Below are 27,311 nucleotides of genomic sequence, written 5' to 3' on the forward strand. Positions count from 1 at the left end.
TTAGGTTGTAAACATGGGGTGCATATATCTTATTAAATTAGTAGTTTTATTTTCTGTGGATAATTACCCAGAAGTAGAATTCCTTGATCCTAGGGTAGTTCTATTTTTAATGTTTTGAGGAACCTTTATCCTGTTTTCCGTAGTAGCTATACCAATTTACATTCCCACCAGCAATGTACAAGGTATCCCTTTTCTCCACATCCTCACTGACACTTGTTTAACATTTTCTTTTTTTAAATCAGGGTTCCATCAAGGTTAGTTACATTAAAAAAATTTTTTTTAATGTTTGTTTATTTTTGAAAGAGAGAGTGTGTGTGTGAGTGGGGAAGGGACAGAGAAGGAGGGAGGCAGAGAATCCAAAACAGGCTCCAGGCTCTGAACTGTCAGCAGAGAGCCTGATATGGGGCTCGAACCCATGAACCTCGAGATCATGACCTGAGCTGAAGTCAGGTGCTTAACTGACTGAACCACCTAGGTGCCCCCAAGGTTAGTTTATCTAAACAGATAAACAGTCACATAATCTGGAATAAGTCTTCCTTTTCTCTTCCAGTATTGTGTAAGCACATGTGAAAGGACAGTTTTTTTGACAGTCATATTTTCCATTTAAAATTAATTTTGGTTAAAAGTATTAAAAATGGTATTCCAAATAAAATAGTTGTTAGACTTGTGCCTTATTTGTCTGTGTGTTTGAAATAATGTACTAGTGAAACTGTCAGTTCTCCAGAAATAACTGTATTGAATTGAATTCTCCATTTGGAGAGACCTATCACATAGATGTCAAGCATGTAAGCATGTTTTTCAGCCTTACAGAGCTTCAGCTAAAAACTATCCAAGTTTTTGGTTGAAAACTTAATCCCAAATAGAATATGCAATTAAACTTGTATTTTTGTCATTTATAAATGGATACTATCTACTCATTAAAGGAGATCAAATAGGACCCTTACTGCTTTAGAATGATAATGCATATACTATATACTGAAATGGAAAAATATGTTCTTGTAGACGGAGAGAGGGTACAAGTGAGCAAGGGACAGAGAGAGAGAGAATCCCAGGAGGGACAGAGGAGAGAGAGGGAGGAAGGGAGAGAGAGAGAAGCGGGGATTATTTGAAGTGGGCCTTGTGTTTTACCTGAAGCGGGGCTTGAGCTCACCAGATCTGGGGCTCATGCTCACCTGAAGCGGGGCACAGGCTCACCCGAAGTGGGGCTCGAGCTCCCCTGATGTGGGACTCGAACTCACAAACCATGAGATCATGACCTGAGGTGAAGTCAGATATTTAACAACTGAGCCACCCAGGTACCCTGGAAAAATATATTCTTAAAAACAAAACTGAATTCTGGCTTCTGTTTTTTAAGTTGAGTGAGATGGTGAAATTTTACAGTGTTTTACATTGAGTTTTTAATATACCGGAACATTAAATACTACCTATGAAACAAATCTCATTTATTTTGGGCGGTAACACATATAATAGATGGTTCCAATAGAATTTGAACACCTACAATTCAAAAGGTGTTGAGTAAGTTTCTTCTCCTCCTTACATTAAGTCATCTAATTCCCTTCCCCAGAAGCCATCACTGATAGTGTTTCTGGCATATCTTTTTAAAAAAAAATTTTTTTTAATGTTTATTTATTTTTGAGACAGAGACAGAGCATGAATGGGGGAGGGCAGAGAGAGAGGGAGACACAGAATCGGAAGCAGGCTCCAGGCTCTGAGCCATCAGCCCAGAGCCCGACGTGGGGCTTGAACTCATGGACTGCGAGATTGTGACCTGAGCTGAAGTCGGATGCTTAACCGACTGAGCCACCCCGGCGCCTCTGGCATATCTTTTTATAAGTGATACAAGCATAAACAAATTTGAGAGTGTTTATAGCATACCACTGGCCTGCTTTGTTTGTTTATTTGTTTCATTCCAACCAAGATAGTTTTATTTATTTGTTCTTTTTAGATTCTGTGGAATTTCCCATTTCTTTCTAAGGTGTATATTCATCAAGTTGAAAGCATAACTTTATCATTTTCATAAATAAATTTGGAAAGCTTAGGAATTGGTCAGGTTTTATTGGTTATGTTTCTTGTGAATAATTTGTAATAATATCTTAAATTAATAATGTACTTCATAGTTTGTAATAAGTTCTTCTGTGCTAGTTATTTGAATTTAATTCTGTATGGCAGTGGCGAGTTTTCAAATTAAGGTCAGAACTACTTTCATAATACTAAGATATTATTAGGCCTTTTTACTATGTTGACATTTGTATGTATGGTGTGAAAGCAGTAATGGATAAAACTCTTGGCTCCTTAGCATGGTTCAAGGCAGTGGTATCAAATTTCTACTAATAGTCATTTTATGTTTACTACCACCTTACACTGGTAGTTGGAAAGAAAAAAAAAAGTCAATTTCACCTGAGAATGTTATTGGTAAAACATTAAAAATAATTTAATTAAATATCAACCCTTGAGAATATATATATATATATATATATATATATATTTTTTTTTTTTTTTAATGTTTATTTCTGGGAGAGAGAGACAGAGAGGGAGGGAGACAGAGAATCCCAAGCAGGTTCCACACTGTCAGTGCAGAGCCCGACTTGGGGCTCGAACTCACTAATTGTTAGATCATGACCTGAGCTGAAATCAAGAGTTGGATACTTACCTGACTGAGCCACCCAGGCGCCACTTTGGTTTTGCGTTTTTAATTTATTTTATTTAATTAATTTTTTAAATGTTTGCTTATTTTTGAGAGAGCACCAATGGGGGAGGGGCAGAGAGAGTGGGAGGCACAGAATTTGAAGCAGGCTCCAGGCTCTGAGCTGTCAGCACAGAGTGCGTTGCAGTGCTCAAACCCACGAACCGCAAGATCATGACCTGAGCTGAAGTCTGATGCTTAACCAACTGGGTCACCCAGGCGCCTCTAATTTATTTTATTTTAAAATTTATTTATTTATTTTGAGAAAGAGAAAGCGTGTATGCCCAGGGGAGGGGCAGAAAGAGAGGGGGAGAGAGAATCCCAAGCAGGGTCCGCATGGCCAGCATGGAGGCTGATGTGGGGCTCAAACTCACAAACCCGTGAGATCATGACCTGAGCTGAAATCAAGAGTCAGATGCTTAACCGACTGAACCACCCAAGTGCCCCAGTTTGTTTTTATTATTATTATAATTATTTTTATTTTTTATTTATCCAAAATGGGCTCCACACTGACAGCAGAGAGCCTGATGTGGGTCTCCAACTCACAAGCTGTGAGATCATGACCTGAGCCTAAGCTGGATGCTTAACCAACTGAGCCACCCAGGCCTCCTTCCCCCTCAAGTTATTTTAATTCCAGTATAGTTAACACACAGTGTTATATTCGTTTCAGATGTACAGTGTAGTGATTCACCTATTCCATACATCATCCAGTGTGCATTATGACAAGTGTACTCCTTAATCCCCATTACCTGTATCACCCATCCTCCCACCCACCTTGAATATATGTTTTTTTAAATAGAGCGTTCTGTGGATTGAATCATGTCTCTGTAAAATTTATATGTTGAGGTCCTAACCCCCAATGTGATGGGATTTGGAAATCTGGCCTTTGGGAGATAATTAGGTTTAAATGAGGCAATGAAGGTAGGGGCTTCCTGATGGGTCCCTATAAGAAGAGACACAGAGTACTTGCTGTCTCTTTCTGCCATGTGAGGACATAGCAAGAAGGTGGCTGTCTGCAAACCAAGAGCCTGACTGTGCTGGCACCCTGATCTCAGATTTTCAGCTTCCAGAACTGTGAGAAAATAAATTTTTGTTTCAGCCTCTCAGTCGGTACTAGTTTGTTATGGCAAGCCAAGCAGACTAATGGATAGTGTGTGATGAAATGGGAAGTGTGGATAAAGCACTTTTGCTATTTACAGAAGTACAGTAGTTCCCTGAGGAAATTATGTAATATTCATAGTAATATTCACTTTTTACAGAACCTGGTGTTTTACTTGAAAGAATGACAGACTGTTTAATAGAAGCAGAGCATGGATAGTGAGGGAGGAGACCAAGTTAACAATATTAGGAATGAAAGAGGAGCTATCACTACAGATCTTATAGACATTAAAACAATAATAAGAATACCATGAACAACTCTATGCCCAAAATGTGACAGCTTGAGTGAAACTGCTCAATTCCTTTAAAGAACAAACTACCAAAACTCACTCAGAAGGAATAGATAACTGGAATAGTCTTCATCTTTTTTTTTTTTTTTTTTAAGTAGGCTTCGTGACCAATATGGGGACCTACACGGGGCATGAACTCATGTCCCTGAGATCAAGACCTCAACTGAGATCAGATTTGGATGCTTAACCAACTGAGCCACCCAGGTGCCCTAGAATAGTCTTCTTTTAAAGAAACTGAATTCATAGTTTAAAACCTTCCAGTGGAGGAAACTTGAAGTCCATCCAGATGGTTTCGCAGGTGAATTCTACCAAACATGTAAGAGGAAAAGATACCAAATCTGCACAGTGTCTCCCAGGAAATGTTAGAAGGAATACTTCCCAATTCATTATATGAGGCTTGATAATAAAACCAGATAAAGATGTTACAAGAAAAGAAAACTATGTTAATATTCTTCATGAGCATAGATGCAAAAGTCACGACAAGATGTGAGTTAAATTCCACCAATATATTAAAAGGATGATACATCATGACCAGTGGGATTTATCTTGGGAATGCAAGTGTGTTCCACATTTAAAAGTTGTTGAGGCTTATTTACTGTATTAAGACTAAGAAAAGCCATATGATCATCTGTGTACATTGAGAAGAAGCATTTGACAAAATTTTTCATACTTGATAAAAATTCTTACAAACTAGAAATTCTAGGAATTGAGTTTTTCTTTTATGTGATGAAGGGCATCTACAAAAGTATGTAGCTAATGCCATAATGCTTACTAGTGAAGACAATGTTTTCTCCTTTAAGATGGAGAAGTGTGATAAGGCAAAAAAAGAAAGTTTTTAGAACAGAAAGGAAGAAATAAATTGCCCGTATTTGCAGATGATATGATTGTCTATGTAGAATACTCCAAGGAATCTACAAGAGAGATTCTAGGACCAACATGTGAATTTAGCAAGGTTGCAGAATATACGGACAATGTATAAGAATTAATTGTATTTGTTTATACTAGCAATGAACAACCAGGAATGGAAATAAGTAAAAAACAGTACCACTTAAGTGGCACCAAAAATAGGTGTAAATCTGACAAAGTGTATACAGGATCTGTGTGTCTAGAACTACGAAACACTGATGCAGCAAATCAAAGAAGGCCTAAATATTTGTAGAGAATTACTGTTTGTGGTTTGAAGACTCAGTATTGTTAAAATGTAATTTCTCCTCAGCCTGGTGTACCCAGATCAAAATCAGTAACACTTTTTTTGGTAGATAATGATAAACTGCTTTTAAAAATTATAAAATGGCAGAAGAACACAGATTGCTAGACCATTTGATAAAGAACAACATAGTTGGAGGATTTGATCTGAAATGTAGCTGATTTCAAGACCTTCTGTGAAGTTACAGTGATCAGGGTATTGAGGTAGACCCATAGAAAAAATGCAGTCCGTTGATTTCGATAAAGGTGTAAAGGCAATTCAGTAAAGATAGCCTTTTTTCCACATAATGGAGTCAGAACAATTGGACAGCATATGAGAAAAAAGAATTTTAAACTATCTCTTATACCTAATGTGGCAATGAACTCAAATAGATCAGAGATCTAAATGTAAAATGTAAAATAATACAATTGGCAGAAGAGAACAAAGGAGAAAAATCTTTGTAACCTTGGCTTAGATGAAATTTCTTACATATGACCAAAAGCATAACATAAATTGATAAATTGGATGTTGTTAAAATTAACACCACCACAAATTAATCTTTGTGGTGTGATTCTTGATTTCAACTCAGGTCATGATCTCATGGTTCATGAGTTCGAGCCCCTCACTGCTAGTGCAGAGCCTGTTTGGGATATTCTCTCTCTCTCTCTCTCTCTCTCTCTCCCTCTCCCTCTCCCTCTCCCTCTCCCTCTCCCTCTCCCTCTCCCTCTCCCTCTCCCTCTCCCTCTCCCTCTCCCTCTCCCTCTCCCTCCCCCTCCCCCCCCTCCCCCTCCCTCCCTCCCTCCCTCTCCCCCTCCCTCCCTCTCTCTCCCCCTCCCTCCCTCCCTCCCTCCCCCCAATAAACTTAAAAAAAGATAAAAGCTTCCATTTTTTGAAAGATACTCTGAAGAGAGTGAAAAGAAGTGGCAGACTGAGAGAAGATATTTGCAGATCACATATCTGACAAAGACTTTATATGTAGAGTACAGAAATAATTCTGAAACTCTATAATAAGAAAAAAACCGAATTAAAGAATGAGCAAAAGATTTGAACCCGAAACTTCACTGGACATGATGTATGGGTAGCAAGTAAGGACTTGAAAGATTCTCTGCATCATTAGTCATTAGGGAAATACAAATTACAGCCACAGTGAGATGTGACTGTACGCTTGTTAGGGTGACTAAGAAAATAAACAATCCTTCTCTCCCTAGCTGACAATATTAAGTATTAGTGAGGATGTAGAGCAATTGGAACACATACATTCCCACATACAATACATTGCTGTGGGAATGCAAAATGGTACAGCCACTTTGGTAAATCTTTTGAAAGCTTCCCATAAAGTTAAACAAAAACTTCCATGACCCTGTAGTTTTGTTTTTTAATTAAATTTTTTTTAATGTTTATTTTTGAGAGAGAGCACTAGTGAGGGAGGGGCAGAAAGAGAGAGGGGAACAGAGGATCTGAAGTGGGTTCTGTGCTTACAGCAAAGAGAGCCTGATATGGGGCTCAAACTCATGAAACCACGAGATCATGACCTGAGCTGAAGTCGGACGCTAAACCAACTGAGCCACCCAGGCACCCTCCACCATTGTAGTTTCAATCCTAGATATTTACTCAGGAAAAATGAAGACTTAACAGTTCACACAAAAACTACATGTGAATGTCAGTAGCAATTTTCAAATTGTTAAGTGCTACAGGCATTCTCCTGAATTGGAGAATGGATAAACAAAATGTGGTATATCCATAGAATTCAATAATAAAAAAGGAATTATTGGTGGGGGGCACCTGGGTGACTTAGTCAGTTAAGCATCTGACTCTTGATTTCAGCTCAGGTCACGATCTCATGGTTTATGGGATTGAGCCCCGTGTCGTGCTCTGTACTGATAGTGTGGAGTCTGTTTGGGATTCTCTCTCCCACTCTCTGCCTCTCCCCTGCTTTCTCTCCCTCTCTCTCTCTCTCTCTCTCCCTCTCTCTCTCTCTCTCTCTCTCTCTCTCTCTCTCTCTCAGTAAATAAATAAAACTGAAAAAAAATGGAATTATTGGTACTTGCTACAACATTGGTGAATATCAAAAGTGTTAAGCTACGTGAAAAATGCCAGACTCAAAAGGGTACACAGTGTGTGATTTTATTTATATGACATTCAACAAAAGAGAAAAATTACAGTAATGGGAAACATCAGTTGTTGCCAGGGATTAGGGGTAGTGATAGGAGATTGATAACAGAGGGTTCTGCATCTTGGTTGTGGTTGTTGATTCACGCTTTAAAAAGCGCTGCTGCTCACGGAGTGCCTGGATGGCTCTGTTGGTTAAGCGCCTGATTATTGATTCTGGCTCAGGTCATGATCTCGTGGTTTTTCTTATTGAACCTTTCGTCGGGCTCTGTGCTGACAGTGTGGAGCCTGCTTGGGATTGACTCTCTCCTCTATCTCTTTCTCTTCCCTGCTCTCTCTCCCTCAAAATAAATAAACATTAAAAAAAATCTCTGCTGCTTGGTTTATATCCCATACAGTTAAATCAGAATGAAGATGAGAGCCTTAAAGCCTGGCTTTGGGAACTGCTGGTTTTGGCTCATACTTCAATCTTTGAATTCCTTATTCCTAGTTTAGGAGATTACTTTATCTAGAAAATGTTGCATCATTTTTACTTTTGCAAAGATGAATTCAGTAATCCAGTGAGACTTCGTTTGTTCAGTTTTTATTGGCTTAAATAGTTGGTAAGTTAATACATAATCCAGTTTAAAAAACACATAAAAATGGAAAAGCTCTCTTGTTTTGTATGCTAATGACAAGGGGAAAAACCACACTGAGTTTATCTCCATTGAAACAATTGATAGTACAGATTTCTTTATCCCAGAATCACACTTGTGGAATATTGAATTATTTTCTAATTAAGTCGACAGCCAGAATTATGTTCATGTGTGTATTATATGTAAAAGCTCTTGAAATGGCACAGAAAACAATCTAAAAGCCCAAGTATAGTATTAAGTAACATGTTAAATTGGTCAAGTTCAGTATCCATTAAAATGTTTCAGTAACTTCACAACTAAGTATGCAGTGCAAGCTCCTTACCCCAGGTTATGAAGAGTTCTGCAGTTGAAACTGTGGCTGAAAGCTATAAAAGTTGGAAAACTCCTACACTGAGAGTTAAATAAAATTGATTTTTAGGGGTGCCTGGGTGGCTCTGTTGGTTGAATGTCTGACTTCAGCTCAGGTCATGATCTCATGGTTTGGGAGTTCGAGCCCCAGATTGGGCTTGCTGTTGTCAGTGCAGGGCCTGCTTTGGAACCTCTGGCTCCCTCTCTCTCTGCTCCTCCCCACTAATATATTCTCTCTCTCTCAAAAATAAACATTTCAAAAAATTTGCTTTTTAATGTCCAATTTAGTTATCAACAAATTTATTATGGTAGTCTTAAAATGCTCTTTTTTTTTCTTTCCTTTTTTTTTTGAACAAGTGAGCAGGGGAGAGGGGCAGAGGGGGAGAGATAGAATCTTTATTTTTTTAATTATTTTTTCATTTTTTAAGTTTATTTTGAGAGAAAGCGCAAACTGGGGAGGGGCAGAGAGAGAGACTCAAGCCGGCTGTCCCTGTGAGTGCAGAGCCTGATGGAGGGCTTGAAACTCCTGAACTGTGAGATCATAACCTGAGGGGAAGTGTGACACTTAACTGACTGAGCCACCCAGGCCCCCGATAGAGAGAGAAAGAGAGAAAGGGGGGGGGGGGGGGGAAGAATACCCGAATGGGGGAGGGGCAGAGAGAGAGGGAGGCTGAGAATCCGAAACAGGCTCTAAGCTGACAGTGCAGATCCCAGTGTGGGACTCAAACCCACAAACCGCAAGATTGTGACCTGAGCTGAAGTCAGATACTTTATGGATTGGGCCACCCAGGTGCCCCTCATGTTAACATTTTTAATCAATTTTTATTGAGATGATTATATGTTCAGTGCATTTGGAAGAAAAATACCGAATGGGGTGCCTGACTGGCTCAGTTGGTTAAGCATCCAACTTTGCCTCAGGTCATGATCTCACAGTTTGTGAGTTTGAGCCCTGTGTTGGGCTCTGTGCTGACAGCTCGGAGCCTGGAGCTTGCTTCAGATTCTGTGTCTCCCTCTCTTCTCTGCCCCATCCCCACTCATGCTCTGTCTCTCTCTCTGTCTTAAAAAGTAAATTTAAAAAAATTAAAAAAAAAATACCTAATGGTCCCATGTACTTTGTCTAGTTTCTCCCAGGGGTAACAGCTTGGAAATGATAGCACAATATCACAAGATGAGATTAATACTGATTTTAATCTATAGATCTTATACAAATTTCTTGAGTTTTACTGGTGCTTGTGTGAGTAATTTTCTGTAATTTCATTATATGTATATATTTGTGTATTTACCACCACAGTCAAGATCCTTAACAGTTCATCACCACAGTAGTTCCCCTTTTATAATCACACCCCTTCCCTATCCCTAACTCCTGTTCTCCATTTTTGTTATTTTGTTATTTCAAGAATGTCACATAAATGACACTGTACAATCAGATATAACCTTTTGGATAGGTTCGTGTATCTGCTACCACAGTCAAGATACAGAATCATGTGAACTTTTAAAAACTACTTATATAAACAGCTGTCTTGTTTATTCTTTAAAAAACTGAATGGTCTCATTATAATTTCTCCTAATTTGTTGGGGATTCACATTTATTAAAGATTGGGCAGTGAAGAAAAAGGGATCTTGATGATGCTTTTGTTACTGGCCTTGTTTACCACTCATGTAGGTCCCCTCAAAGTTCTGGGACTTTGTAGGTATCAGATCTCATTTAGGGTAGACTATTCATCCCAGGACATATTTACTGGTTTGGCTATCGATAGTCTTAAAAATTTTTTTTAAGTTAATTTATTTATTTTGAGAGAGCATGAGTGGGGTAGAGAAAGAGGAATTCTAAGCATGCTTACGTGGTCAGCACAAAGCCTGACATAGGGCTCAAAATCACAAAACTGCGAGATCATGTCCTGAGTTGAAATCAAGAGTCAGACGCTTAACCAGCTGAGCCACCCAGGTGCCCCTGGAGATCAATAATCTTAAAATAGAGGTTTCCAGGCTAAGGTTCTGACAGTGGAGTCCAGGTTTGTGTTAATCATGTGGGGATCTTAAAACCTTTTATTATTTTTAGAAGTTCCATACTTATTGTACTTGCTATCCTAGCTCTTTAATGCATACATAATTTGCTCTTGGTTAGAATTATTTCATCTCAGTTTGGGAAAACAAGCTTTTTTTTTGTGATCAGAAGCTCTGATTACTGGTTGACATGGTAAGAATTACTTGATTTGATAATTGGACCAAATTCTGCCATAGCTACTGTAGTCAGGCACAATACCTACTTACAAACTGTCAGTCTTTTGATAGCAGCGTGTGTGTGTGTGTGTGTGTGTGTGTGTGTGTGTGTGTGTGTCTCTTTTGAGCCTGTCAGGTAGTTAGTGCTCACTGATAAATTCTTGAAATGAATTGAATTTCTCATTATGCTTCCCTTTGCTATGGGGATTTTTCAACTGTTTCAGCAATTTCTAAATGTGTGTGTATTCATGGCTGGGAACTGCCTCAGTACATTTGGTAGTGCCTGCTCATTACCCTATATTAATTTTCCTATCTAATTTCCAACTTAAGTCTTACCCTTACTAATGAATACCTTCCTGTTCTTTCTCTTCATTGTACTATTCGTTTCATAATTTTTGAGGCTTTGTTAGCATTCATGTACAGTTTTTGTTACTTTATTTGGAGGCTTAGGTTCAATAAAATGAGTTCTTGTTTAGCACAGTTCTACAATGTGAAATTTGTAATGACTGTTATTGAAGGAAAGCACTTACAGTTTTTTTCTATTCACTTTTCTATCTTCAGGTATAATTTTGGTATAATTGCCACATGATGAAGCTTACAAAACCTGTTACTTTGTGTCAGTTGCGACAAGAACCATAATTATAATGCTGGTATAGACTTGTGTGCACAAACAGTGGAGAACTAAGTCTGGATATTCCACTTTGTTCAATAGACTAGTCACTGTGTTGGCTAACAGAATAGTAGATTTCATTTAAAATAGTATCTTTGAGCAAAAAGAATCTTGGAAGTTAGGTACATTAACTTCCTTGTCCAGGTTGAGAAAACATAAGCAGAGAAGTTGAGTGGTTTGCTTATTTTTGGGGAGTAGTTGAAAGCTTGAAGGCTAAGAATATGCTGCAAACTCTTGTGAACTCAGGAGTCTTTGTATTTGCCAAAAATAGAGATGGGTCCAACCACCACAAGGTCTGAAATCTGTTCTCTGAACTTAGAAGTGATACTCAGTAAATCAGAATGATATGCTATATGTGGTGCAGGGTATAATATAAAGTAGGCACTTGATGAAATTTTGCTTATTGCTTGAAACACTGAAGGCTTGTGTGTACAATAAAGACATGATGAGTTCATTGTTTCATGTGGATTTTTTTTTCCTTAGCCGTTTGGTTTTCTTGTTAGTATGTAGTGTTTAATAATCATATCCAAATTACTTGTCCTCTCTGTACCTTAGTTTATCTTTCTTGTCCCACCTTCCCTCCACACTAGATAGATGAACATGCTTTGGGGACAAACCTGAGTGTAGTTTAAGTTGTTCTGTTAATGTAGCTTAAGTGAATAATAGAGTAAGTAGAAATCACAGTAATTATGAAGGATAAAGCTCTTAGTTTCATTTTCTCCATTTGGTGATATATAGTTTCTTGAAGTGTAGCCCCTAAAAATGTTTGTTTGTTTGTTTATTTGTTTTTAAAAATTTATTTTAGGTAGGTTCCATGCCTAGATTGGGGCTTGAACTCATGATCTTGAGATCAAGAGTTGAAGGCTCTACTGACTGAGCCAGCCAGACACCCCTAAAGATGTTCATTTGATTTTTATTTATTTTTGAGCTTTTTAAAACAATTTATTATTTTTTTTTAGAGAGAGCACAAGCAGGGGAGAGGGGCAGAGGGAGCGAGAGAGAGAGAATCCTAAGCAGGCTCCCTGCTCAGCACGGAGCCCCAATGTGGGACTCCATCTGATGAACCTGATGTCAAGACCTGAGTCGAAATCAAGAGAATATTTTTTCTGTTCAGATGTTAGTGTTGCTTGTATGAATATGTAAATACACAATGCTGAGAAATACGTTTCTGTGGTAGTTGTTTTGATCCTGAAATTAGATATACATACTTTCAACATTCATACGAAATAGGATAGTTTATTGCTCTTTTTACACTATTCCTAGGAAATTTGAAAGGACAAAAAAGATTAAAAATTAGAAAGAAAAAGAAAAATTTTTTTTTACAATTTTTTTTAATGTTTATTTATTTTGAGAAAGAGTGAGAGCCCACAAGTCAGGGGCAGAGAGAGAGGGAGAGTGAATCCCAAGCAGACTCTGTGCTGTCAGCACAGAGTCTGATGTGGGGCTCGATTTCATGAACTTCAGGATCATGACCTGAGCCGAAATCAAGTGTCAGTCACTCAACTAACTGAGCCATCCAGATGCCCCCCAGATTTAAAAATTTTTTTAGTTATTCTTGCATAAATAAAATGGGGTCTTATGATAAGCTTAATATTTTTATTTATTTTAAAAAATGTTTATTTTGGGGGGCACCTGGGTGAGTCACTTAAGTGTCTGACTTTGGCTCAGGTTATGATCTCGTGGCTCCTGAGTTCAAGCCCTGAGTCAGGTGCTCTGCTGACAGCTCAGAGCCTAGAGCCTCCTTCTGACTCTGTGTCTACTTCTCTCTCTGCCCCTCCCCTGCTTGCACTCTGTCTCTCTTCCTTTCTCAAAAATACATAAACATTAATTTTTTTTTAATGTTTTTATTTATTTTTGAGACAGAGAGCATGAGCTGGGGAGGAGCAGAGAGAGGGGGAGACACAGAATCCGAAGCCAGGCTCTGAGCTGTCAACACAGATCCCGACGTGGGGCTCAAACTCACAGACTGTGAGATCATGACCTGAGGCGAAGTCGGATGCTCAACCGACTGAGCCACCCAGGCGCCCCCATAAACATTAAACAAAAAAATTTTTTTTTCTAATGGAAAAGAGTGTGTGAGCAGGGGAGGGGCTGAAAGGGAGGCAGACAGAGAATCTGAAGCTGGCTCTGTGCTGACAGCAGAGAGCTCAACATGGGGCTCGAACCCATGAACGGTGAGATCATGACCTGAGATGAAGTCGGATGCTTAGCCACTTGAGCCACCCTAGTGCCCTGAAAACTTCATATATGTATGTATACACACACACACACACACACACACACACACACACACACACACACACATTTTTTTAAAATTAATTATTATATTTTTTTTGAGAGAGAACACAAGTTGGGGAGGGGCAGAGAGAGAGAGGCAGAGAATCTGCACTGTCAGCACAGAGACTGATGTGGGGCTCAAACCCACAAACTGTGAGGTCATGACCTGAGCCAAAGTCAGACTCTGAACTGACTGAGCTGCCCAGACGCCTCCCGAAAACTTCATTTTAACAATGTGAACAGTTCTCAGTGGTTCTACCCTACCCCCTACCTCACACATGCACAATACTCAGCACACACACCCCACGCTGTTATAAACTGTGGTTTTTTCCTTCCGTCAGCCTGAATTTTATAATAAATGCTTATTAGCACTTATTCTGTGAATTGACCTTTTTAAAATATGTAACTGGTCTCTGCCATTAAATCCAATAGTTCATTTTGTAAATAGGTTGACTAAAAGCTAGAAATGATACTTATTTGAAAAAGGAAGAGAAGTGTAAAAAGTAACTCATTTAAAAATATTTTCGAGCAGTGCTTAGTGCTGATGTTTTTAGTGAAAGTACTTTTTCCCTACCCTAGTGTCCTAGAACGAAAACTTCACCATGGCTACAGAAATTGGTTCTCCTCCTCGTTTTTTCCATATGCCAAGGTTCCAACACCAAGCACCTCGACAACTCTTTTATAAGCGACCTGATTTTGCACAGCAGCAAGCAATGCAACAACTTACTTTTGATGGAAAACGGATGAGAAAAGCAGTAAACCGAAAAACCATAGACTATAATCCATCTGTAATTAAGTATTTGGAGGTAAGTTAATGTGCTTCTGATGATCAAACTTTGTCTTTTTTTTAAAAAAGAAAGTTTTTAAAATACAGGGTTATAAGCATAGCTGTGTCCTTGGATTAATGGGATGGAGTGCAGTTCCAGAGTGCAGCTGGTCACCAGTACGTTTTGAGTCTTTGCATGTGTGAGTCTTCTCAAAAATTGTGAAACTTAAACTCTAATTTAGAAATAGGCCTTGTTCTAAAGTTCATAGTAAATCTTAGAAAGTGGTACTTTAATCCCTAGGCCAGCCTTAAGACACTTGTTAAACCCACGTACATATGAAATGTTGACACTACCAATATGAGGATATTCCTGTGAGAACACACGTTCAGAATAGCGGTTCTGCGTGTCTGAGGCTCTGGCACAAGGCACAGGGACTCTTCAGGCCCTGCTGGTGGGTGGCACTCACAGGCAGGATAGGGGTCTGCAGAAACCTCTGTCTGATCTTTCTCCCTTTGAGTTCTTTATTTACTTGTCTTCAAGGAATTAGCCTCTGTGACTCGCTTTTGATTACTAACCCTATTACTTTGATCAGGTTTTGGTCTTCTCTGGCCTCCAATGAAGAAAATGTTTGCTTTTTCTTACCTGAGACCTGTTAAAGACCTGTTGGCATATTGGATATAATTAGTATGTTGCAGACATGAGAAAAAGATTCATTCAGAGGTGAAGACAGATTTAGGTTTTTCCAGGTAATTCAGTTGCAAAACTAGTCTAAGAGAGCTTGAGATGTCTTAAGACAACCAAGGGCAGGATACCAGAAATTGTTTTGTGCTGAGGATTTTGAAGAAACTGAAGACATCTGCCTATCTATCCCTTATTCTTTTTCCTTTTATTAATGTATGGTGAGAATGGTCAGCAGTATCTTGGATGATTGGTTGGGGATGAGGTGTAGTAAAGAGAGGAGGGAGATTCTAAGCAATGTAAGTAGGGTAAGAGCTCTCTCTCGAGCTCTCTCTCTTTTAATTTTTAATTTTTTTAAATGTCTTTATTTTTGAGAGAAGGGGAGAGACAGAATATGAGTCGGGGGGAGGGTCAGGGGGTGAGAGAGAGAGGGAGAGAGAGAGAGAGAGAGAGAATATGAATCTGAAGCAGGCTCTGAGCTGTCAGCACAGTGCCCAACACGGGGCTCAAACTCACCAACCGTGAGGTCGTTACCTGAGCTAAAGTCAGACACAACTGACTGAGCCACCCAGGTGCCCCTGATTTTTAAAAAAAATTTTTCTGGGGCACCTGGGTTGCTTGGTTAAGCGTCCGACTCTTGGTTTTGGCTCAGGTCATGATTTCACACGTTGTGGGTTTGAGCCCCACGTCAGGCTCTGTGCTGGGAGCTCAGGGTCTGCTTGGGATTTCTCTCTCCCTCTCTCTCTGCCCTTTCCCCATTCATGCTCATTCTTTCTCTCACACACACAAAAATAAACAAACATAGAAAAAAAATTTCTTTCTGTGTTTATTTTGAGAGAGAGAAGGAGTGCTGTGGGCACATGAGTGGCAGAAGTGCAGAGAGAGGGGGAGAGAGAAAATCCTAAGCAGGCTCTGTGTTGTCAGTGCAGAGTCCAAGGTGTAGCTTAACCTCACCAACAGAGGTCATGACCTGAGCGGAAATCAAGATTCTGGTGCTTAACCCACTGAACCACTCAGGCACCCCTAGGATAAGATCTCTTTAAGATACCCACTGTTATCTTTGTGTTAGAACCTGTGAAAAGGTTTTAATCCTATTTTCTCCCCATTTGATAGCAGCTTACATTCTGTTAATGCTTACTTTAGTTTGAAACTGAGTATAATGCACCATATGTTAATTAATTAATTTGTTTATTTCAAACAGAATAGAATATGGCAAAGAGACCAGAGAGACATGCGGGCAGTTCAGCCTGACGCAGGTTATTATAATGATGTGAGTATTAAGATGTGTCACACTAGTTTAATAAAACCTCTTTGATTGGATATTTGAACCTAAAACTATGTGACCTCAAATGCAACATGGAATTTTCTTTTTACGGATTTATAATTAAAACAAAAGATTCCTAAAGAGATAATATAAGATGTATGTACTCCATTGGTTTTTATCTCAATTAAAATTTTTCTTGTACTCTAATGGTGGGTGAACTTTTTATTTGGGGCTTAAAGCCATGTCTAACAAAAGACCACTACCTCAAAGTCTGTGGAATACGAAAGCTAATTTTAAATTTGGCTTATTGTGAAACATGTTTTTATTATGTTGACCTTGAGAGGTAATTGGTGAAATCTGGTACTTGATTTTTTTGTTTTTTTATTAATAATGGGCATTTAACTGTCCTGTGTCTCAGTTTTTTAAATTTAATTAATACTGACTGATTATTATCTATAATAATAGTTTTTTGAAAGTCCTGTATAGTCTTGAATTTGTCTTTACATGTTGAAATAATTACCTTGCTCTGTCCCTGGTTTATGCTCTGTGCATAATCAGGAGCTCTTTAAAACCCAATTTTCTCTTTTTGTAGCTGGTCCCACCTATAGGGATGTTGAATAATCCTATGAATGCAGTAACAACAAAATTTGTTCGAACATCAACAAATAAAGTAAAGTGTCCTGTATTTGTTGTTAGGGTAAGTATTCTTTTGGATGTTTTTTGGAAAAGTTAATCCTGAGTTAATCTGTACATATGCTTAACAGGACAGAGAAAATTAAATTATTTTAAATATATATCTGGTATGAACATTGGTGTGTTGCTAATAAATCTTTTGAAATACCCAGTCACTTACCTACTATAGCCACATTGAGTAAGATACTGCTTTTGGATTGTTCTTCATGTTACAATTTCCATAGAATTCTCTGCGCAGGCTATGGATCTATATTGCAGCAGGTCTCGGACTTGCTCTTGAATAGGGATGTTTTGCTGCTGTTTAGAAAGTGCATCTCAGGGTTAATGAAGACTGTTAGGTGTCACTAGTAAGGAAAACACCTGAGAAGAGCTAAAGACCAATGGTCAACCATAAATATTAGCTCCATTAAGGTACATAGTAGGTACTCCATATATTTGCATGAAATTAAAAAATGTATATTTTTAAATAAATAGTGGATTGACATGGTTCAAAACTTGAGAATTTGAAGGGGTTTGGAATAAAAAGTCTTCCCATCTTTGTCTCCCAGGCATTCAGTTAATATTACCATTTGTGATAGTATAATCATTTTCTTTGTGATTTGCTAAGTAAGAATGTACTTGTTGGTTAGCAGTACATCAAGTCCAGAAATGTAAGATAGCTAATAGAGTTGAGCAAATAAGAATTGGGGAAGAAAAAAATGGGACAGAGAAAAGAGAGATATAGCAAACATTGTGGCAAATGAGCATAATAAGCAAGTTCTCTGATACTAGGTATGGCAGACAGCAGGCAGAACTCAGGGGCTGGGGGAGATGCTACAGTCAGTCTTCTGTCTCCTGTTTGCTTCAGAGGCCTAAAGCAGTAGAAAACATCAGTCGAGAAACTTATTTTAATGGCTATTTTGTTGGTAGAGCCAACCAGTATGTTATATAATTTTGTTTGTCAGGAAATTTGGTAAGAGCTAATTTTATTTTTAACATTTATTTATTTATTTATTTATTTATTTATTTATTTATTTATTTATTTATCTATCTATCTATCTATCTATCTATCTATTTATTTTAACATTTATTTATTTTTGAGACAGCATGAACAGGGGAGGGTCAGAGAAAGAGGGAGACACAGAATCTGAAACAGGCTCCAGGCTCTGAGCTGTCAGCACAGAGCCCGACGCAGGGCTCCAACCCACGGACCGCGAGATCATGACCTGAGCCGAAGTCAGACGCCCAACCGACTGAGCCACCCAGGCACCCCTATTTATTTATTTTTGAGAGAGAGAGGTGGGGTTTAGTGGGGGCAGAGAGAGGGAGACAGGATTCAAAGCAGGCTCTGCTCTGTGCGCATAGACTCTCACAGCTTTGAAACTGTGAGATGGTGACCTGAGCCGAAATCAAGTCAGTTTCTTAACCGACTGAGCCACCCAGGTGCCCTGGTGTGCAGCTGACTTTAATATCTTCTTAGCATAATAGAGAACATCTTTTTTTTTTTTTTAACTTTTTAAAACATTTTTATTTATTTTTGAGAGAGAACATGAGCAGGGGAGGGGCAGAGAGAGAGGGAGACACAGAATCTGAATGAGGCTCCAGGCGCTGAGCTGTCAGCACAGAGCCCCGCTTGGGGCTTGAACTCACGGAACCGTGAGATCATGACCTGAGCTGACATCGGATGCCTAACCGACTGAGCCACCCAGGCACCCTGAGAACATTTTTTTTTCCTTTTCTTTTAACATTCTTTTTCTTTTTTTAAAAAAAAAAATTTTTTTTTTTTAACCTTTATTTATTTTTGAGACAGAGAGAGACAGAGCATGAACGGGGGAGGGTCAGAGAGAGAGGGAGACACAGAATCTGAAACAGGCTCCAGGCTCTGAGCCATCAGCACAGAGCCCGACACGGGGCTTGAACTCACGAACCGCAAGATCATGACCTGAGCCGAAGTCAGACGCTTAACTGACTGAGCCACCCAGGCGCCCCTTAACATTCTTTTTCTTAATGTTTATTTAGTTTTTTTCAGACATACAGACAGACAGACACACACACACACACACACACACACACACACAGAGAACATGATCAGGGGAGGGGCAGAGAGGGAGGGACACACAGAATCCAAAGCAGGCTGCAGGCTGTGACCTGTCAGCACAGACCCCGATGCAGGGCTCGAAATCACAAACTGTGAGATCATGACCTGAGCCAAAGTCAGACACTTAACTGATGGAGCCACCCAGCCGCCCCAGAACATCTTTTGAAATGAATAAAATCTGAGCGTTTTGCATCACAGTACAGAAGGGTAAAACTTTATTTGTTGCAGTTCATTAGATAAATTTCTTATATGGTGATCAAACTGTAAGATCTTAGGAGACACTTGCACATAGTGGAGGCAGAGTCCAAATTATAAGAAATTAAGACATAAAAACAGGGTCCTGTGCCTATAGTTGGTTGCCTGTAGTATTTACTTGGTTACAATCCATAGCAGATAACAGGAACTAGGAAAGTAGGAAGATTTTATTCATAATAGTCAAAGTCGTGATGTGCAGGTAAGCAGTAAAAAGCCAGGTTTACCAAGTAGTCTTTTTTTTTTAAGTTTTTTTTTTTTTTTTTTTTTTTTACCTATTTGAGAGAGAGTGCACGTGCAAGTCGGGGAAGGACAGAGAGGGTGGGGGGAGAGAGAATCCCAAGCAGGCTCTGTGCTGTCAGCACAGAAGCCAACGTGGGGCTTGAACTTGGAAACAGTGAGATCATGATCTGAGCCGAAACTAAGAGTCAGACACTCAACCAACTGAGCCACCCAGGCGCCCCTTATTTTTAAAAATTTTTGTTTATTTTGAGAGAGCGCGCAAGCAGGAGAGGGGTAGAGAGAGAAGGAGAGAGAAAGAATCCCAAGCAGGTTCTGAGCTGTCAGTGGGGAGCCCTATGTGGGGCTTGAACTCACAAACTGTGAAATTGTTGACCTGAGCCGAAACCAAGAGTCAACACTTAACTGACTGAGCCACCCAGGCACCCCCCAAATAGTATCTCATCCTGCTATTCTGATAAGCACACTTCAGTTTTCAAGTATGTGTTACAATTTTTAGTTTGGAAAATGCAGTTGTTGTATTTTCATTTCATGTATTTACATTGTCTAAGGAAAATTAGTGTGTAATCTGTCATGGAAACTTGAAAATAAAAAGTTGAGAAAAAAATGTTAAGCATATGTCACAGATTTCCTTCAGTATACAAATAATGGCATTAAAATATTGCTGTAGTGTTAGTCGTGAGTGTTGTATTACATGTTTTGGAAAGTAGATTAGTATAAGACTGCTTGATACTGTGAACAGAGGAGAGCTTTTTAAAGTACATTTAGTTGCCAGGAAAAGTTTGATAGCCTTGATGTCCTTAAATTAGCTTTTTTCATAAAGCACCACTAACTTTTCTGCTTGAATTGGTCCACTAGCAGATGTAATTCTTTTTTTTTTTTTGGTGAATGACCATTTTATTTGTTAGCCTGCCTTGTATCCTAGAAAAATGTGGTCTTTGCAAATTTTGTTTTTAAAGGTTCTTTAATGTATGTAGGTATATGTAACTTAACCAGATACTTACAATATATTTACCATTATTTAGTTTATGGGCTAAAGTGCTAGAGCTTTCCCTGCACTGTGTTAACATGTTTTTTTTTTTTTTTTTCTGACAAAGTACTTATAAATCTGAACTACGATTCAGTGAAAGTATTGTCTATTTAATGGTGATTATTGGATATTTTATAAATCCTTTCTAAGTGCTTTAAAAATTAACTAAGATTGAGGAATTGTGACCTTGGATAACCTGTCTTCTTTTTCTTTCCTAGTGGACTCCAGAAGGAAGACGTTTGGTCACTGGAGCTTCTAGTGGAGAGTTCACTTTGTGGAATGGACTCACCTTCAATTTTGAAACAATATTACAGGTAACAGTAATCATCAGACTGTAGCATCCTCCTGTGGTCCTGTAACGAACTGGAGATACAGTTACTTTGTTGGCGTTTTAAACTTGAAATTGGACAAGTAATTGTTGTGAGTTGATGTCTGCTCCTGTAAAGCCTTCTGTCATATATTCTTTTATATAATGTTTAAACTGTTTTATGTTTTCACAGGCTCATGATAGCCCAGTGAGGGCCATGACTTGGTCACATAATGACATGTGGATGTTGACAGCAGACCATGGAGGATATGTGAAATATTGGCAGTCGAACATGAACAACGTCAAGATGTTCCAGGCACATAAGGAGGCGATTAGAGAGGCCAGGTTTATACACAATATACCATTTTCTGTAGTCCCTATTGTCATGGTTAAATTATTCTCTAAGTGTATTCTGGGTGCAGAGATGCATGGGCTCTGTCAGATTCTGGGATACTTTCTGCACCCTATAAACACAATATTTTTCTTTGTTTTCACACATTCACCATTTTGCTGGCACTTTTCTGAAGTAGTGTTGTCCCGGTATCAGCCTTTGCAATATGTTAGAGATGTATTGTCTGCCGCATTTTGCACTGGTTTTCTCTTTTCATTTATGGTTAATAATGTGTATACGTTATTCCTTTTTATTACCTACTGTGTAAGATAAGAATCTTTCATTCCAAATAAAGAATTCAGTCTTTAATTATACAACTGAATAAAATCTAAAGCCTACAGAAAACACCTTCAGAGTTCACACAAAATACAAGGAAAAAAGGCTTAAGTGAAGACCTGGTTGGCTTGGTTATGCCACGACTTCAAAAGGAAAGTGTAGTAGGACTAAAAACTCACAAGTGACCCTGGATGTGGCAAACGTTAATGGAGTAATGAATGGGTTCTTCAAGCTTTGAAACTGTAAGCAGACCATTGTCAAGAGGACTCTAGGACTTTTTCTTCTGATTCACTGTTGAGAACATCAGTTATGCAAATGTATAATAATAAGTGGAGTTTAAAGTATTTTCAGTGAGTTGTATATTTTTACATATCAATGAGATATGCATAGTAAAACTGGAAAACAAAGTTTCAAAAACAAGCCTGACGAATTGCTGCAGCCTCAGAATAAAGCTAAGCAGCATTCTTTACGGTCGTACCGCCCATGTGTGGGAGGAGGTTGACATCTTTATAGAAACATCATCCGCTGCAGTCACTTGTTTCTACGTTCAGAGCCTTAACAAAAATTGTTGGACTGACATGCTTCTGCAAAGACTGTGCTGTAGTGTCCTGCCCATACATTGAGTTTTCACAGTTGGTTCTTTGTTAGTCACAGGACCCAAAAGTTCAAGGAAGTTCTTAGAGGTAGATGAGAAACGTGATGGTCTTTCATGGCAAGGAGGTAAAGATGGCAAAATCCTTTGCAGGAGATTACCTTTGGCTTCAAACACAGTCTGAAGGTCCCTGTGTTAAAGTTTTCCCTAAAAGGAGCAACATTCATGGAATAGCTTGCCAGGGAGAAGGTGTGAAAGTTTTCCACAGACCTTGCAAATAAACGAGAAACATTGTATGTAGTGATGTTTAGCCACGAGTTTTAAAGAGCCTGTCCAAAATTTTCAGCTCATCATGTCATGAATTGTCCCAGGCAGAAGAAGCTGATGCTAATTTTTGGAGCGGTATTCCTAATGTGATTTAACAGCGTGTTTGTAGGAATATTGCAAAAACAGATTTCATTTAGTTTCTACACTTAAATGAGCTTCACGTTTTCTGTTGGTATGACAGGAAATATTCTACTGTGGGGAGTGTGGGAAGCATCAGTGCTAATAATACACCGGTAAAGGTCTCTGAATATCAATGATTGAAAACTAAGACGCAACTGCTGTGTTAAATTCTTCGTTTGATGAGATGCTTTTGTTAGCTGACAACATTCTCTTTAAGGGCTTCTTCACTCTTGGAATACTTCCCTCTCCTGTTTATAACGCAGCACAGTGTTTTTATTTTTCCCTGTCTGAGAAGCACAGATAATCTGTTAAATGCTGACTTCTTTCCCCTGCTGTGTGTCTTCATGTAACAGTTTCTCACCCACGGATAATAAATTTGCTACATGCTCTGATGACGGCACTGTTAGAATCTGGGACTTTCTTCGTTGCCATGAGGAAAGAATTCTCCGAGGTACGTGTACTAACAGTCCTGATTGGAATATTTAAATAGGGAAGGCATTTGTGGTTAAATCATCACAATACCACAATACCAGCTTACATCTCCATTCAGTTTTTTTACATATACACCGTCTCCGCCAGCCTCTTTAAAGAAGCCTGAACTCTTTCTGGTTCACAGTCATTTTGTAGATTTTTATTACTACTAAAATCTTTGAATTCTTTGAGCTATAAATTAAATACAACTGTTCCCCTTCTGTCATTCCACCCCCCTCCCCAATTACTTGCTTATCTGTATTTATCTGTTAGGGCTATATTCCTTTTCCTGTCTTGTAGCCCAGGTAGCTTTCTCCAACATAATGACACTATATTTTTTATTTACATGGCTCACATTCTCCTGGTAGTCCTATTACAATGATTACCTGAAGTATCAATAGCTGTACTTCTCATTATTGTTGTTTCTGCAAGCAAGTGTTTAAAAAAATGTATTTTTTTAAAGTATATCACATTTATACATTACATGGCCCACTTGTTATTAAATTTTGGAGGGATTTCTTGTTTACTTTTATTGATTTCATAATTAGAAACTAACGTTTTTGAATTACTCCCTTCTACAAAAGAAATCCATAGTTTTACCTTGGATTAGGTTAGTTTTAAAGTAAGGCTCTGAAAATGCTAACAATGTATCAGTACCATTTATGTGAAATCAGTGGGTGTTAGGGAATTAACTGTGTTTTATATATGTAATACAAACATTGAGGCAAAAACATTTACATTTAATAAAAACATGTAATCTCATTGGTTTATTGTTAACTAGGAAGGTAGTTTTCTCAAGTGCTTAATTTGAATTTGTACTGATTTAACAAACATTTTACTTCAATCTCTTGATTTCAGTATAGCATAAAAGTAACATCTTCCTCTGACACATAAATGCAGGGTAGACACATGAGTACCATAGACATGGGGTGTCAAGAACTTACTGTTCAGCAATTTTCCTTTCCTTTCAAGTCTTGATTAAATTATAAGCTTTTAACAATGTTCCAGAACTTTATAAAGCCTTCAGTGTTGATGCTTTCTAGATAAGAAAATAAATGCCTTTAATATTTAACCCATATTTCAAGCCAGTAGTTTTTGAAATCATATTTGTTTAAACATTCCTGGCTTTGCACATTTTGTGTGGGTTCACCCACAGTACTTACTGTATGGTGATAGCTAGTATAAGGATATAGTACGTATTAAAGAGTGTACTCACTATGACGGCTATAATATTGTGTAATTTCAGAACTAGATGGAGTCTTTGGAGTTATTTAGCTGGAGTTATTTTATGGATGAGCATCATAACCCAGCAGGAGTAAATGACATGTTCAGGGTCATCTGAAATAAGTTCAGATCTAGGACTAGAATCTTATCACTTGACTCCTTGCCTAATGCTGTGATAATGTTGCATCTTTCCTCACTCTTGATAGAAGTCTTCGCTGTTAAACAGAAATAAGATGGACAACTTTTTCTGGGCTTTGAAAATCCTAAGAAATAAAAAGGAAACAATAATTGTAGTTACTAAAAGCAATATTCTAAAGTATCAAAACAATTATTTTTACAGAGGACTAGGGAGGACCACAATAATTGTGAAATCTGATTTAAAATCACTATGTATCTTGGATTAAAAAAGAAAACCTGACATATGATAACATTTTTCAGTTTCATGTTCCAATGAAATGTTACCCAATTTGGTGATGCAGCTGTTTCTAAATAGTACTTAAAAAACTTTTCCTCTGGAATGTAGAATGTATGTGAGATATTCTAGCAGTTAAATATTTTCAGATTTGAATTGAGGTGAATTTGGATAACGGTAAATGGATGCTGAGTTATTATCTGCTCCTGTAGCTTAAAAAATATACCAGCATCCTGTCTATATTAATTGAGAGTAGAATTTTCTTCTTTATGTGGGGGCTCTTTTAATTTTAAATTTAAATATTTTAAATTTTGCTACGGAAATTTCAAACATACAAAAGTATAATGAACTTCCATGTACTTTTATGATATGTGTTCTAGCTTATTCATGATTTTTGCTTCCTTTTAAAAATACTTTTTCTTAGTACCTCCATGAGTATATGGGACCAATATAAATCTATTAAACCAAGTTAATTGTATCTCCAAGTAGTAGTTCTAGTAGCAGGCAGGTCTGGTATAGTAGATAAGTTATTAGGTTCCAAGTGTCCATTGTCTGTCATTCCCTGTTTTTCTAAATTTTCTGAAATTTAGCAGTGATTATAAAACAGTAAAACTGGTGTATGATTTTCCTGTTCTTTGCTTGTGGGTTGAGGATCCCCAGGGTGATGGGATTCCAGTTGTCTCAGGGCTGCTGTGAAATTCTTCATATAAAATTTGAAGTGAATTTAATTTAGCTTTTATACATAGAAAATTGGATCACAGAGTCAAATAAGGATAGGCTCTTCCAACATCTAAAATGCCAGTTGGCCTCTGTGAAGGGTTGCTGTTCCTGTAACCCACACAGACTCTTAAACACTGGGCAGGTAAGCATACTCCTGCATCATGTTAGTGTTGTACATTAGACTGCAACTTGGGTTTAACTATAAGGCAAATATAAGAGCATTTTAATTGAAGGGGGTGTTTATGATCGTGTAGTTCAACTCTATCAAATACTTAACCTTTTCTACATCATTCCTAAAAACCAGTCTTCTACTCATAAACATTTTTAGCATTCTAGTATTCACTACCTCAGATGATTCTCTTTTCCAATTTTGGATAGCTCTAGTTTTCAGAAGGTTCATTCATTATATCAGAAATCTGCTTCTGTATGACTTGTCCTGCCTCTGGATAACAAAAAAATTAGTCTATACTATACTGTCTTCTTCATGGCAGCCCTTCATTTGAAGACTGTTATCATGTCTTCTTAACGTAGACCGTCAGCTGTAAGAATACAGGATCCCTACGCATGGCAGAAGCCATGATACCATACTACTGACCGCAGGATTTATGGTTACCTTTAAGTGTCCTTTCTGAGATCGTTCTCATGCTTCTTGGAAAAGGAAGAAGTTACACAAGAGAAGGCAATCAGATTTTTAAGGTTAAAACGAACACAGACCTATCATTAGGAGATTTGCTACTCAAAAGATGATGGTGATTGGTCCATAGGTATGAAATTGAATATACTGCAAAATTGAGAAGTGTCATATACCAGTCATTACTAAAGCACATGCAAGTCAGCATAATTTATACACAGTTATTCTTCTTTTGTTTTGTTTTTGAGAGAGCAAGCACGCACAAGTGGGAGAGGAGGACAGGGTGAGGGAGAATTTTGAGCAGGCTCCATGCCCAGTGCGGAGCCCGACGCAGGTCTCTATCTCACAACCATGAGCTGATGACCTGAGCCGAAACCAAGAGTCAGACACTTAACTGCCTGAGCTGCCCAGGTGCCCCTATTCTTTTCTTTGGAGCACTCAGTATATGGGCTGGGATTAAAAGAACCTTTAAGCACCAGGAATACATGAGACTAAATGAGTCTCTGGTTTACTGATACTTCTCCATTTGACTCCAAGTGAAACAGAGCCATTAAAATTAATGAGCATATGCTTCTACCATTGGTAGAAGAATCTTTTTAAAAGGTATGACCCCTCTCCTTCTTAAAGTTTAGTAGTGGGGGTGCCTGGGTGGCTCATTCAGCTAATTGATTTGGCTCAGGTCGTGATCTCATGGTTTGTGGGGATTGAGCCCTGCGTCGGGCTCCACGCTGTCAGCGTGGGTGCTCTCTCCCTCTCTCTCAAAATAAACATTAAAAAAAAAAGTTTAGTAGGGAAGGTAAGGTATTTTCACATACTTAAGATGGTGGAGAATATGGAAGAAGAGTCAAGATAGCGTTAGAAGTGTAGTTTTACCAGTTTTATCAGAGGTCATGATAGTGTTAGAAGTGTAGAGTTAGAATGCACATGAGAAGGGGTAAAAGCATGGAATCAATAAGAACACTGAAACCAATTTTAGAAGCATAATACTCTTAAAAAAGAACCCAGGTTACAAGTTTTAGCATGCTTTAGTTTTTGTTTTACCTTCTTAGTTTTAACTATAGCCGACATATTACACTGAACTATGTATTGGGCATGTTCTAAGAACTTTGTTTAATCTCTGGTAACCCTGTGAGCTGAATACTGTTTGTTCCACACTTCAAACGAATAACCAAGGTATGGAAAAATTAAGTAAACCTGTCTTAAGGTCAGGTAGCTTATAAGAGGTGGGACTAAGATTTGGACCCAGGGTTTTTGGTTCAGAGT

The 27,311-nt window shown here is 38.3% G+C and overlaps 1 protein-coding gene across 1 annotated transcript in view; it reads left to right on the forward strand.

Moving 5' to 3' along the window:
• The window catches only part of WDR33 (WD repeat domain 33), a 109,700-nt gene that overhangs the window by 23,531 nt on the left and 58,858 nt on the right, over positions 1 to 27,311 (forward strand). The window contains 6 exon segments of the mRNA XM_003990676.5: positions 14,156 to 14,382; positions 16,223 to 16,291; positions 16,878 to 16,982; positions 20,796 to 20,891; positions 21,078 to 21,229; positions 22,944 to 23,041. Coding sequence (XP_003990725.2) covers positions 14,179 to 14,382; positions 16,223 to 16,291; positions 16,878 to 16,982; positions 20,796 to 20,891; positions 21,078 to 21,229; positions 22,944 to 23,041 — 724 coding nt within the window. The 5' untranslated portion in view covers positions 14,156 to 14,178.

Source organism: Felis catus, chromosome C1 (genome assembly GCF_018350175.1).
Source record: "Felis catus isolate Fca126 chromosome C1, F.catus_Fca126_mat1.0, whole genome shotgun sequence".
NCBI classification, from domain to species: domain Eukaryota; kingdom Metazoa; phylum Chordata; class Mammalia; order Carnivora; family Felidae; genus Felis; species Felis catus.